The 12,558-nt window shown below is 38.3% G+C and overlaps 1 protein-coding gene and 1 long non-coding RNA gene across 2 annotated transcripts; both read left to right on the top strand.

The window, feature by feature from the left end:
- The first annotated feature begins 364 nt into the window (after positions 1 to 364).
- Positions 365 to 5,147, top strand: LOC6645768 (toll-like receptor Tollo). The gene has a single exon (XM_023177640.2). The coding sequence runs from the start codon at positions 906 to 908 to the stop codon at positions 4,962 to 4,964; it is 4,059 nt and encodes a 1,352-aa protein (XP_023033408.1). The 5' UTR covers positions 365 to 905; the 3' UTR covers positions 4,965 to 5,147.
- A 3,299-nt stretch (positions 5,148 to 8,446) lies between these two features.
- On the top strand, positions 8,447 to 8,954 carry LOC124460755. The gene is made up of 3 exons (XR_006954760.1): positions 8,447 to 8,536; positions 8,624 to 8,687; positions 8,801 to 8,954. It is a non-coding gene; the product is annotated as an uncharacterized LOC124460755 (long non-coding RNA).
- Positions 8,955 to 12,558: the final 3,604 nt, after the last annotated feature.

Here is a 12,558-nt window from a genome sequence, read left to right as displayed (position 1 = left end):
GTATCTTGCTGTTGTTGGTGTTGTTGCTTTTGTTTGTTTGTTTATTTAAACCGCTCACTCGCTCTAGTTCTTGCTTAGCGGTTTTTCACTCAACCTCCCCCGGTCACTCTCTCTCACTGTACCTGACGCTCTCTATCGCACTCTCTGATGTTTCTCTCGGTTGCACCATGGTCTCCCTCATACTCTCTCTCTCTCTCTCTCTCTCTGTTGCAGTTTGCGTGTTCATTGAGTGCTTGCGCCTCAGGCAAACAACAACAACCAGCCAAATAACAGTTTGAGTTTGAGTTATCTGTTAGAGTCGTCATCGCAAGAGATGGAGGAGAATCTGCTGTTAGCTGGCTAGGCTGACTTCTTTTAGAGAGCAGAGCGATCAGTTTTTGAGTTGACTTCGAGCCGAGCGGACGTGTCTTGTGAAGCCGTTGTCGAAATATGTAATAAGCCAACACACTATACACTATACACAAAACGATCGAATTTGACACAAGAATCATAATACACAAAAAGAATCACAAAAGAAAACAACAGCAAGAGAATAATTGATCAAAACGCTATCTCCTCCTCGTCGTTGGCGTTGTCGACGTCGTCGTTGTCGTTGTCGTCTCCCCCCCACTTGGATTACGGGTCAACGCGAACAAGAAAACAAAAATATTGAAAACAACAACAAATTTTTTTGGATTGAGAATATATCTGCGATAAATACATACATATATTTCTCAAAGTGAATGGTGTTTGTGGTGCGTGGTGGTGCAACAACCAAAATCAAAAGAAATGGCTTATTATTAACAAATACAAATGAATTAATTCGCTAAAGAAAGCCAAAAGAAAAGGTGACGCAGAGCAGAAGAAGAGAATTAAGTTTGAGAGAGATTTTTTTTTTTTTTCGGGTAGAAACAAGTCGAACTAAAATGCTGGCCACTAGCCATTTAATGTATGTGCTCATTGCCAGCTGTGTGATGCCCATCTTTGGTGCGGCATTAAGCAAAACCGTGCTCTATCAGGCACCCGATGAATGCCGCTGGTCCGGAGGCGGTGGCGGTGAAGATATCACACTTGTCTGCCATCTACGCACTATCAATTCGGAGCTGGAGAATACAAATTTCAGTGTGATCCAGCCGCATAATACGGTGCGATTGCGTTTGGAATGCAATGATGCATTATTCTTTCAAAGTAGCCTGAGTCCGGATAGTTTCCGTTCATTGGTGGAGCTACGTGATCTGACCATCGAATACTGTAAATTGGGTAATCTAACGGAGGGCTCGTTTCGTGGCCTGCAGGAGCTACGAAATCTAACCATACGAACACACAATGGCGATTGGTCAACCATGTCCCTGGAGATGGCATCGAATAGTTTTGTCGACTTTCGTCAATTGGAACGCTTGGATTTGAGTTTAAACAACATTTGGCTGATACCCGATGGCATGGTTTGCCCCCTGAAATCGTTGCAACATTTGAATGCCTCATACAATAAGATACAGGATATTAGCAACTTTTACTTTAGCTCATCGATGAGTTCACGCAAAACACGCATATGCGGCTCAACGTTAACCAGCTTGGATTTGAGTGCAAATAAAATGGTTAGTCTGCCATCGGCCATGTTATCGGCATTGGCCCGCTTGACCCATTTGAATATGGCCAGGAATAGTATGAGCTTTCTGGCCGATCGAGCATTCGAGGGTCTGCACTCACTCAATGTTGTTGATTTGTCGGCCAATCGTTTGACCTCATTGCCACCAGAATTGTTTGCCGAAACAAAGCAACTGAAAGAGATTTATCTCAAGAATAATTCCATCAATGTACTGGCCCCGGGTATATTTGGTGATCTGGCCGAGCTATTGATCTTGGATTTGGCCCACAATGAGCTCAATTCCCAATGGATAAATGCAGCCACCTTTGTGGGTCTAAAGCATTTGACTCTTCTCGATTTGTCGGCCAATAAAATAAGTCGCCTCGAGTCTCACATATTTCGACCACTAAATAGTCTGCAAATCTTGAAGTTGGAAGAGAACTATATTGATCAGTTGCCCAATGGTATTTTTGCCGATCTAAGCAATTTGCATACACTGATCCTATCCAATAATCGGATCTCTGTCATTGAGGCACGCACACTACAGGGATTGAATAATCTTTTGGTACTCTCCTTGGACTATAATCGTATTGGTAAATTGGATCAACGATCTCTAATCAATTGCAGCCAATTGCAGGATCTGCATTTGAATGATAACAAATTGCAGGCAGTGCCAGAAGCATTGAGTCAAGTGCCACTATTGAAAACCCTCGATATGGGTGAGAATATGATAACACAAATCGAAAATACAAGTATTACCCAATTGGAGAATCTATATGGATTGCGTATGACGGAGAACTCGCTGACCCACATCCGGCGTGGTGTATTCGATCGTATGAACTCGTTGCAGATTCTAAATCTATCGGGTAATAAACTAAAGAGCATTGAGGCAGGATCTCTGCAAAGGAATAGTCAACTACAGGCCATACGATTGGATGGTAATCAATTAAAATCGATTGCCGGCCTCTTTAACGACTTACCCAATCTCGTTTGGCTCAATATTTCGGGCAATCGTTTGGAGAAATTCGATTATTCTCACATACCCATTGGACTGCAATGGTTGGATGTTCGAGCTAATCGCATCACTCAATTGGGTAACTATTTTGAAATTGAAAACGAATTGAGTTTGAGTACATTCGATGCATCGTATAATCAATTGACGGAAATAACAGCCAGCTCGATACCGAATAGTGTGGAAATTCTTTATCTAAATGATAATTTGATAAGCAAAATTCAACCCTACACATTCTTCAAGAAGCCCAATTTAACTCGCGTCGATTTGATAAGAAATAAATTGACCACATTGGAGCCAAATGCCCTGCGATTGTCACCCATTGGCGAGGATCGTGATATACCCGAATTCTATATTGGCCACAATGCCTTTGAGTGTGATTGCCATTTGGATTGGCTGCAGAAAATCAATCGAGAATCGCGTACCCAGCCACAATTAATGGATCTCGATCAGATCTATTGCAAATTGACCTATGCCCGGGGATCACAGTTTGTGTCCCTGATTGAAGCGAAATCGAATGATTTCCTTTGCAAATATGAATCGCATTGCTTTGCCCTCTGCCATTGCTGTGATTTCCAGGCATGCGATTGTAAAATGGAATGCCCGGATAAATGTTCCTGCTATCACGATCAAAGCTGGACATCGAATGTTGTCGATTGCTCGCGCGCCAGCTATGAGAAGGCACTGCCCACTCATATACCCATGGATGCCACACAATTGTATTTGGATGGCAATCAATTTAAAGAGCTCCAGAGTCATGCCTTCATCGGACGCAAGAGATTGAAGGTCCTGCATTTGAATCATTCGTCCATTGAGATACTACACAATCGCACATTCTATGGTCTATTGGAGCTGGAGGTTCTCCAATTGCAAAACAATGAACTGAAGGCACTCAATGGCAATGAATTTCAGGGTTTGGATAATTTGCAAGAATTATATTTGCAGCATAATTCTATTGCCACCATCGATTCGTTGACATTTACGCATTTGTATCATTTGAAAGTTTTACGTTTGGATCATAATTTGATTACCTCATTTGCTGTATGGAATTTCTTGCCATCGTATCTGAATGAATTGAGATTGGCATCGAATGCCTGGAGTTGCAATTGTGAGTTTATCGATAAGCTGAGAGATTATTTGGCCCGTCATGAATATGTCACAGATCGTGCGAAACTTATATGCCACAATAAGACGCAACAGATGTCGATTTATCCCAATTCTGAGGAGCATTTACCACTCATCCAATGCAGTCAGACATTGAAATTGAATTTGGATAACAATTACAATTTCGAGGAAGAGGAGAACTCACTGCTGGCCAATAGTAGTTCAACGAAAATGATATTGAATCAGCCACCCAAACAGGATTATATACCCATTCTGGTGGCTATATTGACTGCCTTCATATTCATTATGATCTGTTTCCTGTTGGTCTTCATATTCCGTCAGGAGATGCGTGTGTGGTGCCATTCCCGTTTCGGGGTACGTCTCTTCTACAATGCCCAAAAGGATGTCGATAAGAACGAGCGTGAGAAACTCTTCGATGCCTTTATTTCGTACTCATCGAAAGATGAACTGTTTGTCAATGAGGAGCTGGTGCCCATGCTGGAGTTGGGCGAACAACGCTATAAACTTTGCCTACATCAACGTGACTTCCCTGTGGGTGGCTATCTGCCCGAAACAATTGTCCAAGCCATCGATAGCAGTCGTCGCACCATTATGGTGGTCAGTGAGAATTTCATCAAATCGGAATGGTGTCGCTTCGAGTTCAAATCTGCCCATCAATCTGTATTACGAGATCGTCGACGTCGCCTCATTGTCATAGTGCTCGGTGAGGTGCCACAAAAGGAATTGGATCCCGATCTACGTTTATATCTCAAGACCAATACATATCTGCAATGGGGCGATAAATTGTTTTGGCAAAAATTACGCTTTGCTTTGCCCGATGTATCCACATCGTCGTCGAATGGCGGACGTAGTGGACCTGGACAGCCTTGCCATGTACCGATCAATCATCCTGCCTATCATCATCATCATCATCATCAAATGCATCTGGCCGGACACCATCATCTTCATCAGCAGCAGCAACAGCAGCAGCAGCAACATCCACATCAGCAGCAGCAACAACAGTTTATGTTGCCACCAGTTCCACCAGCGGGCAGTTTTCGCCGGCAACCATCGCGTGGACCCAATAATACACAGCAGCAACAACAACAAGCCGCTCTACTGATGGGCGGTGGTCAATTGGCAGGATCTACGCAACAGATGATACCCCTGGCTAGCGGCATACAACAACAGAGCTTGCCGCTGCCGCCTACACAACAGCAACAGCAGCAGCAGCAACAGCAACAACAACTACCAACGCCTGCAGCACGTAATTTGCATATGTAAGTGTATTTTGATGTTGAAAAGAGACAGCCAGTGATGGAGAGAGAGAAAGGGAGTGAGAGCTAGAGCATACATGTATATTATCAGATCAAGTGTTACTGATATAATTTCCATCACAAAAATTCTCAATTTTTGGTGCATTTTCATTTTGTTAAACAAAAAGGGAAACTACTACTACATACATACACATACATACATATATAAAATGTGTTGTCGATGTGTGTGTGTGTGCGTGTGTGCGTGTGTGTATGGGTTTGTGTTTTGTGTGTGTTGCTGCTTCCTCCCTGCTTAAATGAAATAAGAATTGCAGTCAATATGCAAATTGTGAACGTTTAACGATAAAAGCCTAGTTACATGCTTAAAAAGAGAACTACTAAAAGAGGGTATACATATATACATACTTACATATATATATTGTAGTAAGAGTGTGGGACAACAAACAGGAGGAGGAGGAGATGGAGGGACAGGCCAGGGCAGAGGGGAGCCCAGCAGCAGGTTAGCTACAGTGAAACAGAGAAAACGAAAAACGAAAAAAAAATACCAAAGAGCCGAGAGCCAATTGTTGTTGTTTTGTTGTGTGTGTGTGAGAGTGTGTGTTTTTTTTTTTTGTGGCCCTGTTCTGTTTTCTTATGGCCAAAGCTATTTTCAGTTTCCTGGCTCGTAGGCAAAAGCAAAAGATTCAGAAAATTGATGTTGCATGCAACAACAGCAACTGCAACCAGTCGGCAACAAAAGGCAAGGCCCAAAAGTATTTTTCTTTCTCTATGTTTCTTTCTTGATGCAGTTGTTGTTGTTGATGTTGCTGTCTTTGTTGTTACTGCAACGTTCACTCGTTAGTTCATCTTAACTGCTTGCATTTTGTCTGTAACAAGCTCAACGTGTGTAGAAGATATCTCAGAAAAATAGGCAAAAACAAAGAACAGAACAACAGAGAAAACAACAAAAACCAAAAAAGTAGAACCCGAAACAGAAACGCAAAACATCAGAGAACTCATGTCTGGGGCGCAAAAAAAGAAAATCGAAAAAGAAATTGTAACAAACAAAAAAAAAAAATGGCAAAGAGACGAGGACGAGGACACACCAGACCTAGACCGTCTACAGACAGTCCGACAGTCAGCTAGCCCAGCCAACCAGCCAACCAGCCAAACAGCCAGGCAGCTGCTGTTGCTGCTGCTGTGAGGAGAGTTGCCTTTCTATTGGTTTCTTTTTCGGGGTCTCTTTTTCTATCTCTTCTTTGTGTGTTTGTGTGTGTGTGTGTGCTTTTTTTTTTGGGAAGGGGGGGGGCAAGCATTACACGTGCTAATCAATGAGAGAGTTGCGACAGCAGAAGATTAGCTCAAAAGTTGGCTCACAGCGAAAGGTTAGAATTGGGAGCTTAATGTAAAACGTGAGTTTTACTCTTTGCCCCAGCACAGAAAATGAAATTGAAGGTTGAATTTCGGTTAAAGGAAAGTTGTTAGTTGTTGTAGTAGTAGCAAGGTTTTGTTTTTCATTTTTGTGGGGTTTCAAAACTTTTTACAGGGTTAGATACCATTGGGTTTCCATTCCTAGATTATCATAGTTTTAGTTAGCTAGTCAAAAGAGGTTTTTTTTTTTTTTGGTATATAGGTGAATTGATAAAGTTTCATATCAAAAATTAATTAGAAAATGTGTTTCTTTAATATCAAATCAAATGAGGTTTTCAATTGTCATATTTTTAGAGATGAGAAGAAGAGTTCTTGAAGATTTTTCGGGGATCTACAAAACTCTTGAAGGTTCGATTAACAAATTGTTGGCAATTTGTTGTTCCTAGAAGAACGAAGAAGAAGAAGACGAAGTAAAACTTGTGTGTGGTAATCTGAACTAGTGTCATCAGAGCATAAACTAGTGCCTAAAGCCCCCACTCAAGTACACACACACACACACACACATAACCACAGACACAAACGTAGGAGACATTTGTCGTGTGCTATAGGCTCAATTGCAGCAGTTTCTTTTTGGCCTGGCCTTTGTGCCTAAGCTAGCCTTCAACTATCTGGTAGTACCTAGACCAAAACTACTCACACACACACACACTCGTACACACCCAATGGCTCTAACTGTGGAAAGAATGAGGAACATGTAAGAGAACAGTGCTACAGATTAGTTTGGTTACGATTAAAATCTACCTTGTTGTTGTTTGTTTGTTACGCCTGGGATGTACTACGATTTTTGTTGTTGTTGTTGTAGCTGTAGTTTTGTGCTTTGCTCCTCAGTCTTGGTAGATTTAACTCTCCTCCCCCTCTCTCACCACTGTCTCACTCACTCACTCTAACTATGGCATATCCAACTGAATTGCATTCCAAAAGTAAGAAGAAAAACAAAACGAACAAAAAAGTAAAACGAAGAAAAATACCTAGTTAACTGTTAGACATTTGTACATACATACATAGATACACAACAAGCATTGGGATGTATAAGTATGTAGACACACAAATACACACACACCAACACACACACACACACATTTAATTAAATGTTAATTTTGTTTAATAATATTGTGATATTCATTTGTAATTAAGTTTAATTTATCATAATATATAATCAAGTTTTCCTATCAATAAAAATTCAACTTTTTTCCTCATTAGTTTGTAGGAATTTTTTTTTTAATGTTTTTTTTTTTTTTTTTGTTTATTAGTTAGTTTTAATTATCAGACAAATACATATGCAACACACACACATACACATATATATAATACAGCCATATTAATTAATATACAAATAGTACGAAAGAAAAACTTTATCAAATTTCATGTACATATATAAATACAAATATATTTAAATATCAACAATTTTTTTTTGAATATATATATTAATTCTATTTGTTAAATGAAAGAAACGATATAAGAATTGATCACACAAACTATCTATGTGTATATTTATATATATATATATATATATAAATCGACTGATTACATGTGTATTATATATAAATTATCAACCTATATTATAAGTAAAGTTTTTTTTTTTTTTTTGTCCTGTAAATATTGTACTTTATGTTTTCTAGTTTATTAAAAAAAAATCAAAAATCAAACAAAAAGAAACAAATATGACAAAAAAATATAAACAAAAATACAACACCAAGAGAAAAGAAATATATAAAATGAACAAAAAAAAAAAAACATAATTTTGTGTCGACTTTTCGTTTTTTGCTCTCGTTTGTCTGTCTGCTGCTGATAATGAAATAATTTATGTATGGATGGATGTGGGGGAGAGCCTTGACATTTGATATGGTTATGAATTGAGATTCCATCAACCGGATTCAGATTGCCAGAGCCCGAGCCCGAGCCCGAGCCCAGAGAGTCCAAATTTAAAATGAAGTCAGCAATCTAAATTTTCTTTTGAATGCCATGGGCACACTGAGCTAAGATGATTTCTGTTTATTGCATGGCAAAACAACATGCGGATATATCTCTATTATTACCATCGAAAATATGTGCAAATAGACACTAATCAAATGAGAGTGGGCGGTCAGAAGAGTTGCCGCCTACCAAATGGAGTATGTTCAATCACAATCAAAACTCATTTCATGACAAATATTTGCTACGTCTTCTCATGTAAGTAGAAAAAGAACTCAACAAGTGGATTTGCCTTTCCAAACAATGAGGTGGCTTAACAATAGTATAATACATTTGTACCCACAGATATATGTATATTAAGAAAACATTAGAAACTTTTTAAACTCAAACAGCTGAAGAAACTGCAAAGGTATGTAAAGTGTACAATTACATGACTAATATCAAAGAAATTCCACCGACAAGTTGACTGCAGTAAAATAATTCCTTGTCATGTATATGATTTCCAATGACACTTTTCACCAGGTTTCCATACCGTGCACATAACGAAAGCGAAATGGGTATCTTAGTGCACAGACGGAGTAAATAACTTATAATCATTGTGACTTGAAAGATGTCCGAATTCATATAAATATTTAATAAGGCCTAAGAAATTTGTATTGACCCATACAAACCATTGGAGTATTATCTTTAAAATCAATAAAATATTTTTCAAATATGTAACTTTTTAGAAAACCGAACAAAATTTTGGGACCGTTGACTCAGGGCATCCAAGGACCTCAAAATTAATTATAAATTAAGTCGCAAAAAATTCAGTAAAATGAATTAAATGTGAATAAGAAAAATAATAAGACATTAACTAATAAAATTTATATTTCAATTAATTTTTATTTTTATATTTTATTGATGCACATATATTTTTTTCCCATTTCTTACTATTCTTATTCACTTGGTAAGTAAAATTAATTTAAAGTGTAGATTATTTATTAATAAAAAATATTTGAAATCATTGAAAATAATTGCCTTTTATAAGCTTTCACCCAAAACTATTCAAGAGAACCTCGCCGCCACACATCGTCACCAAAGTCAGCCCACGATTATTTTTGTGTTTCATTTGAATTGAGAGAAAAAAAAAATACTAATAAATAAGAAATCAAACTGAAGAAACATTAAGAAAGAAAACCGACTTCTACCGCCTTCTTCGCACAGTCATTTCAATTTTTATTTTCCCAAGCTCGTCTTCTCTGTGTGTCTTTGGCATCTCTTCTCATGCATATTTTATAGATATCGGCTATATCGTATATATTCGCTTATTTGTATTTTTATTATTTACTTGTTGTTGTTGGTGTTGGGTTTTTTTTTTTTGCTTTTCTTGCTTTTTATCTGCTTTTTTGTTTTAATCAATGAGCCCACAGCGAAATATTTCGCTGATTTAGCTCTCTTTTTTTTTTCGTTCTGTCTTTCTGTCCATTTTGGAATGAATGAATAATTTTTATGATCAATTAAATGCGCAATAAAATTGATGAGGCCCTCTTTTAGCCAATCTTTAACGTCGTCGTCGACGTCGTCGGTCGTCCACCATAAATTCACATTGCTTAAATTAGCAAATTTTACAATCAATCATTAGCCAGGGTAACGAAGTCGTTTGATGTTGTTGCAATTCCCCCCCGCACTCACACACACACACTCACACACACACACTCACACTCACACATACACAAAGCGAGAGCAGATAGAATTGTATCTACAAGATACACGTACGAGTATTTCTATGTATATGTGGGTTAACCAGCACAAAAAAAAAAACAAAAATGAGTACAAAAAGTTCAAGCGTAAGTTAAACCCTTTTCAATTTTTTTATTTTTTGTGGGTATCCCCTCCCTTCTCCATTCGCCCGCCCCTTCACTAAAATGGTTTCTTCTGCTCATCAATTCTTTACCTATTTCAATGCAAAAACAAAAAAAAAAAAAAAAAAAACAGAGACGTACAAAAAACTTTTGCAAAAAGAAACACGTCAAATATTACAAACTTTTCTTTTTCTTTTTTTTTTTATGCTGCAGCTTTTACTTTCTAACGTATTTTGGTTTTTTTTTTTGCTATGTGTTTTTTGTTTTTTTTTTTATCAATTTCGCCTGTGGGATTTGTTACGGCGTAACGGATGAGCTGAGGGCACAAACTTTCAATTGAATTTTTTTTCCGGTAGAGCAAAGTTAGGCCCGACTTTGACTTAGTCTTTTTCTCGTTTCGGGGGTTTTTGAGGAAAAGATCTTTCCTTCTTTCTTTTTTTTTTTTTCTCCTTCGTCCTCTCCTGTTCTGTCATTTTGGCAATACGGGTCCCATTTGTAAATACATAGTAGAATATTTTTGTCGGTTTACAAGTCAGTTTAGTGTCAAAAGAGAGATGCCTTTTATTTATAGATTGCCTTCTACAAGGCGGTGAATTACGTATCAGTAATTTTGAGTGTGAGAGTTGGCTGGGTTTTTGTGGGTGGTGTGGGTTAAAAGGAGTTGAACAAGTCCAGGAGCGAATTTGGCTACACTTGTCGGCCAAATTAGTTTCTGGCAGAAATTAGTTTTACCTCTTCAGGAAACATTTTCCAAATATATTTCAATCAAGCTGTCAGTCTAACCATGTCCGGGTGTTCGTTACTCAATTTTTCTTATTTGACATTTTGAAACAGACTTTCATATATGTATATACTTGAAATGTAAATTATTAATAGCTTTTTTTCCTGGGTTTTTATTAGAAGTTGTGCATATGCAAATTGTCTAATTAACAGCAACCATAAATAAAATTATGAAAAACAAAAACAACAACATGCAACGAATCAACAGCATATAAAAATTTAACAAATTGATTCATAAAAAAAATGTTATTAACAATAAATTTGCAATTTTGCTTGCAACAGCATTCAAAATTAACGAAAATTCATTGCCAAAGCTTAAAATAAGTAGGACTCGCAATTAATTAAGAGATTTTAGTAAATAAATATTGAAAATTGGACAATTTGCTAGTTGCAATGAACTTTCATTTGTCTTCAATTTCCTGTAAGTGTGTGTGTATTACCTTGAGGTAACTTTTGGTTACAGGGACCGCCCCTGTTCTCATTTCTCAAAACGAAAAGTCGTGTGAGTAAAGAGCGTTAGAGAGAGAGAGGGAGTGTGTGGCGTTTTTTTCTTCTTACCTACATCAAAAATAGAAAGACCAACTGTATAAGAAGAAAATGTTGAGTAGAAGGAGAAAAAGATGGTAGAAAACACCTTTTCCTTTGACTGCAGTTCAGCTCAAAGTTTTCGTTCTTTTGCTTCCCTCCAAAAAAAAAAAAAAGGCTCAAAGTCAAATCAAAGTGCTTAGGTACTAATGCCAAAGCCATCAGGCTAGCCTCATCAGCCCCATCAGCACCATCAGCCCTGAACTTTTCATCATATATCAAACAGACAGAGAGGGAGAGAGAGAGAAAAGTAGGAGAAAGAACACAAGAAAACGAGCCAAACAGATTCGCCTCATTAAAAAGCCACATTCTTTTGGAATTTTCCCGTGAGGTGCCATCATCATCCAGCATCACCAGCATGGATGGAATCGTATGTACATATGCAGCCATCCAAAAACCAAAAATCGTAATCAAATCCAAATCCAAATCGAAATACAGTACTATACACTTGCCTCATTAGATTGCCAACGATGAATCGAAAGTCATAAACTTGTGTACGACTGCTGCGACGTCGACGACGACGACGACGACGACGATGACGATGAGCAACAGCAACAACAACAACAACAACAGCAACAACTGTTTGCAATAAAAGCAACATTTTTCTTAATTTCCATTTCTTGCTAATTTAGCAGCCATAAATTGTTCGTCTGTCCATTTGGGCAAAGCAAAAGAGTGTGAGACAGAGTGAGAGAGAGAGTGTGGGAGGAAGGGAGGGGATGCCCATGATGATGGTGGTGGGAGGTGGTGTGGGTGCCAAGGGAGCGGACAGAGAGGGGGACACTGTGTGAGCAGTGAAAACAAGCCAAGCCGAACCGAACCGAAACGACGGTAGACACATAAAATTGACTACAAATTATTGCACATTGTCAAAACAACATTGGTTTGCAATTTTCGCGCTTCAACGCAGATGCAAAAGATTGCAGAGAGGGTCGGTCCGATCACCAGAGATGATGATGATGATGGTGATGGTTGGTGGTCGGATGGTCGGAGGGGTAAATGTGGTGGTGATGGTGGTGGTGGACTAGGTAGAGACGTAATTTCAATTTGAAAAACCATCAGGTAAACGAA

This window comes from Drosophila willistoni (genome assembly GCF_018902025.1).
Source record: "Drosophila willistoni isolate 14030-0811.24 chromosome XR unlocalized genomic scaffold, UCI_dwil_1.1 Seg8, whole genome shotgun sequence".
In the NCBI taxonomy this organism is placed as follows: Eukaryota; Metazoa; Arthropoda; class Insecta; order Diptera; family Drosophilidae; genus Drosophila; species Drosophila willistoni.
The sequence above is the reverse complement of the archived record's forward strand: the minus strand, read 5'-3'. Positions and strand labels throughout refer to the sequence as shown.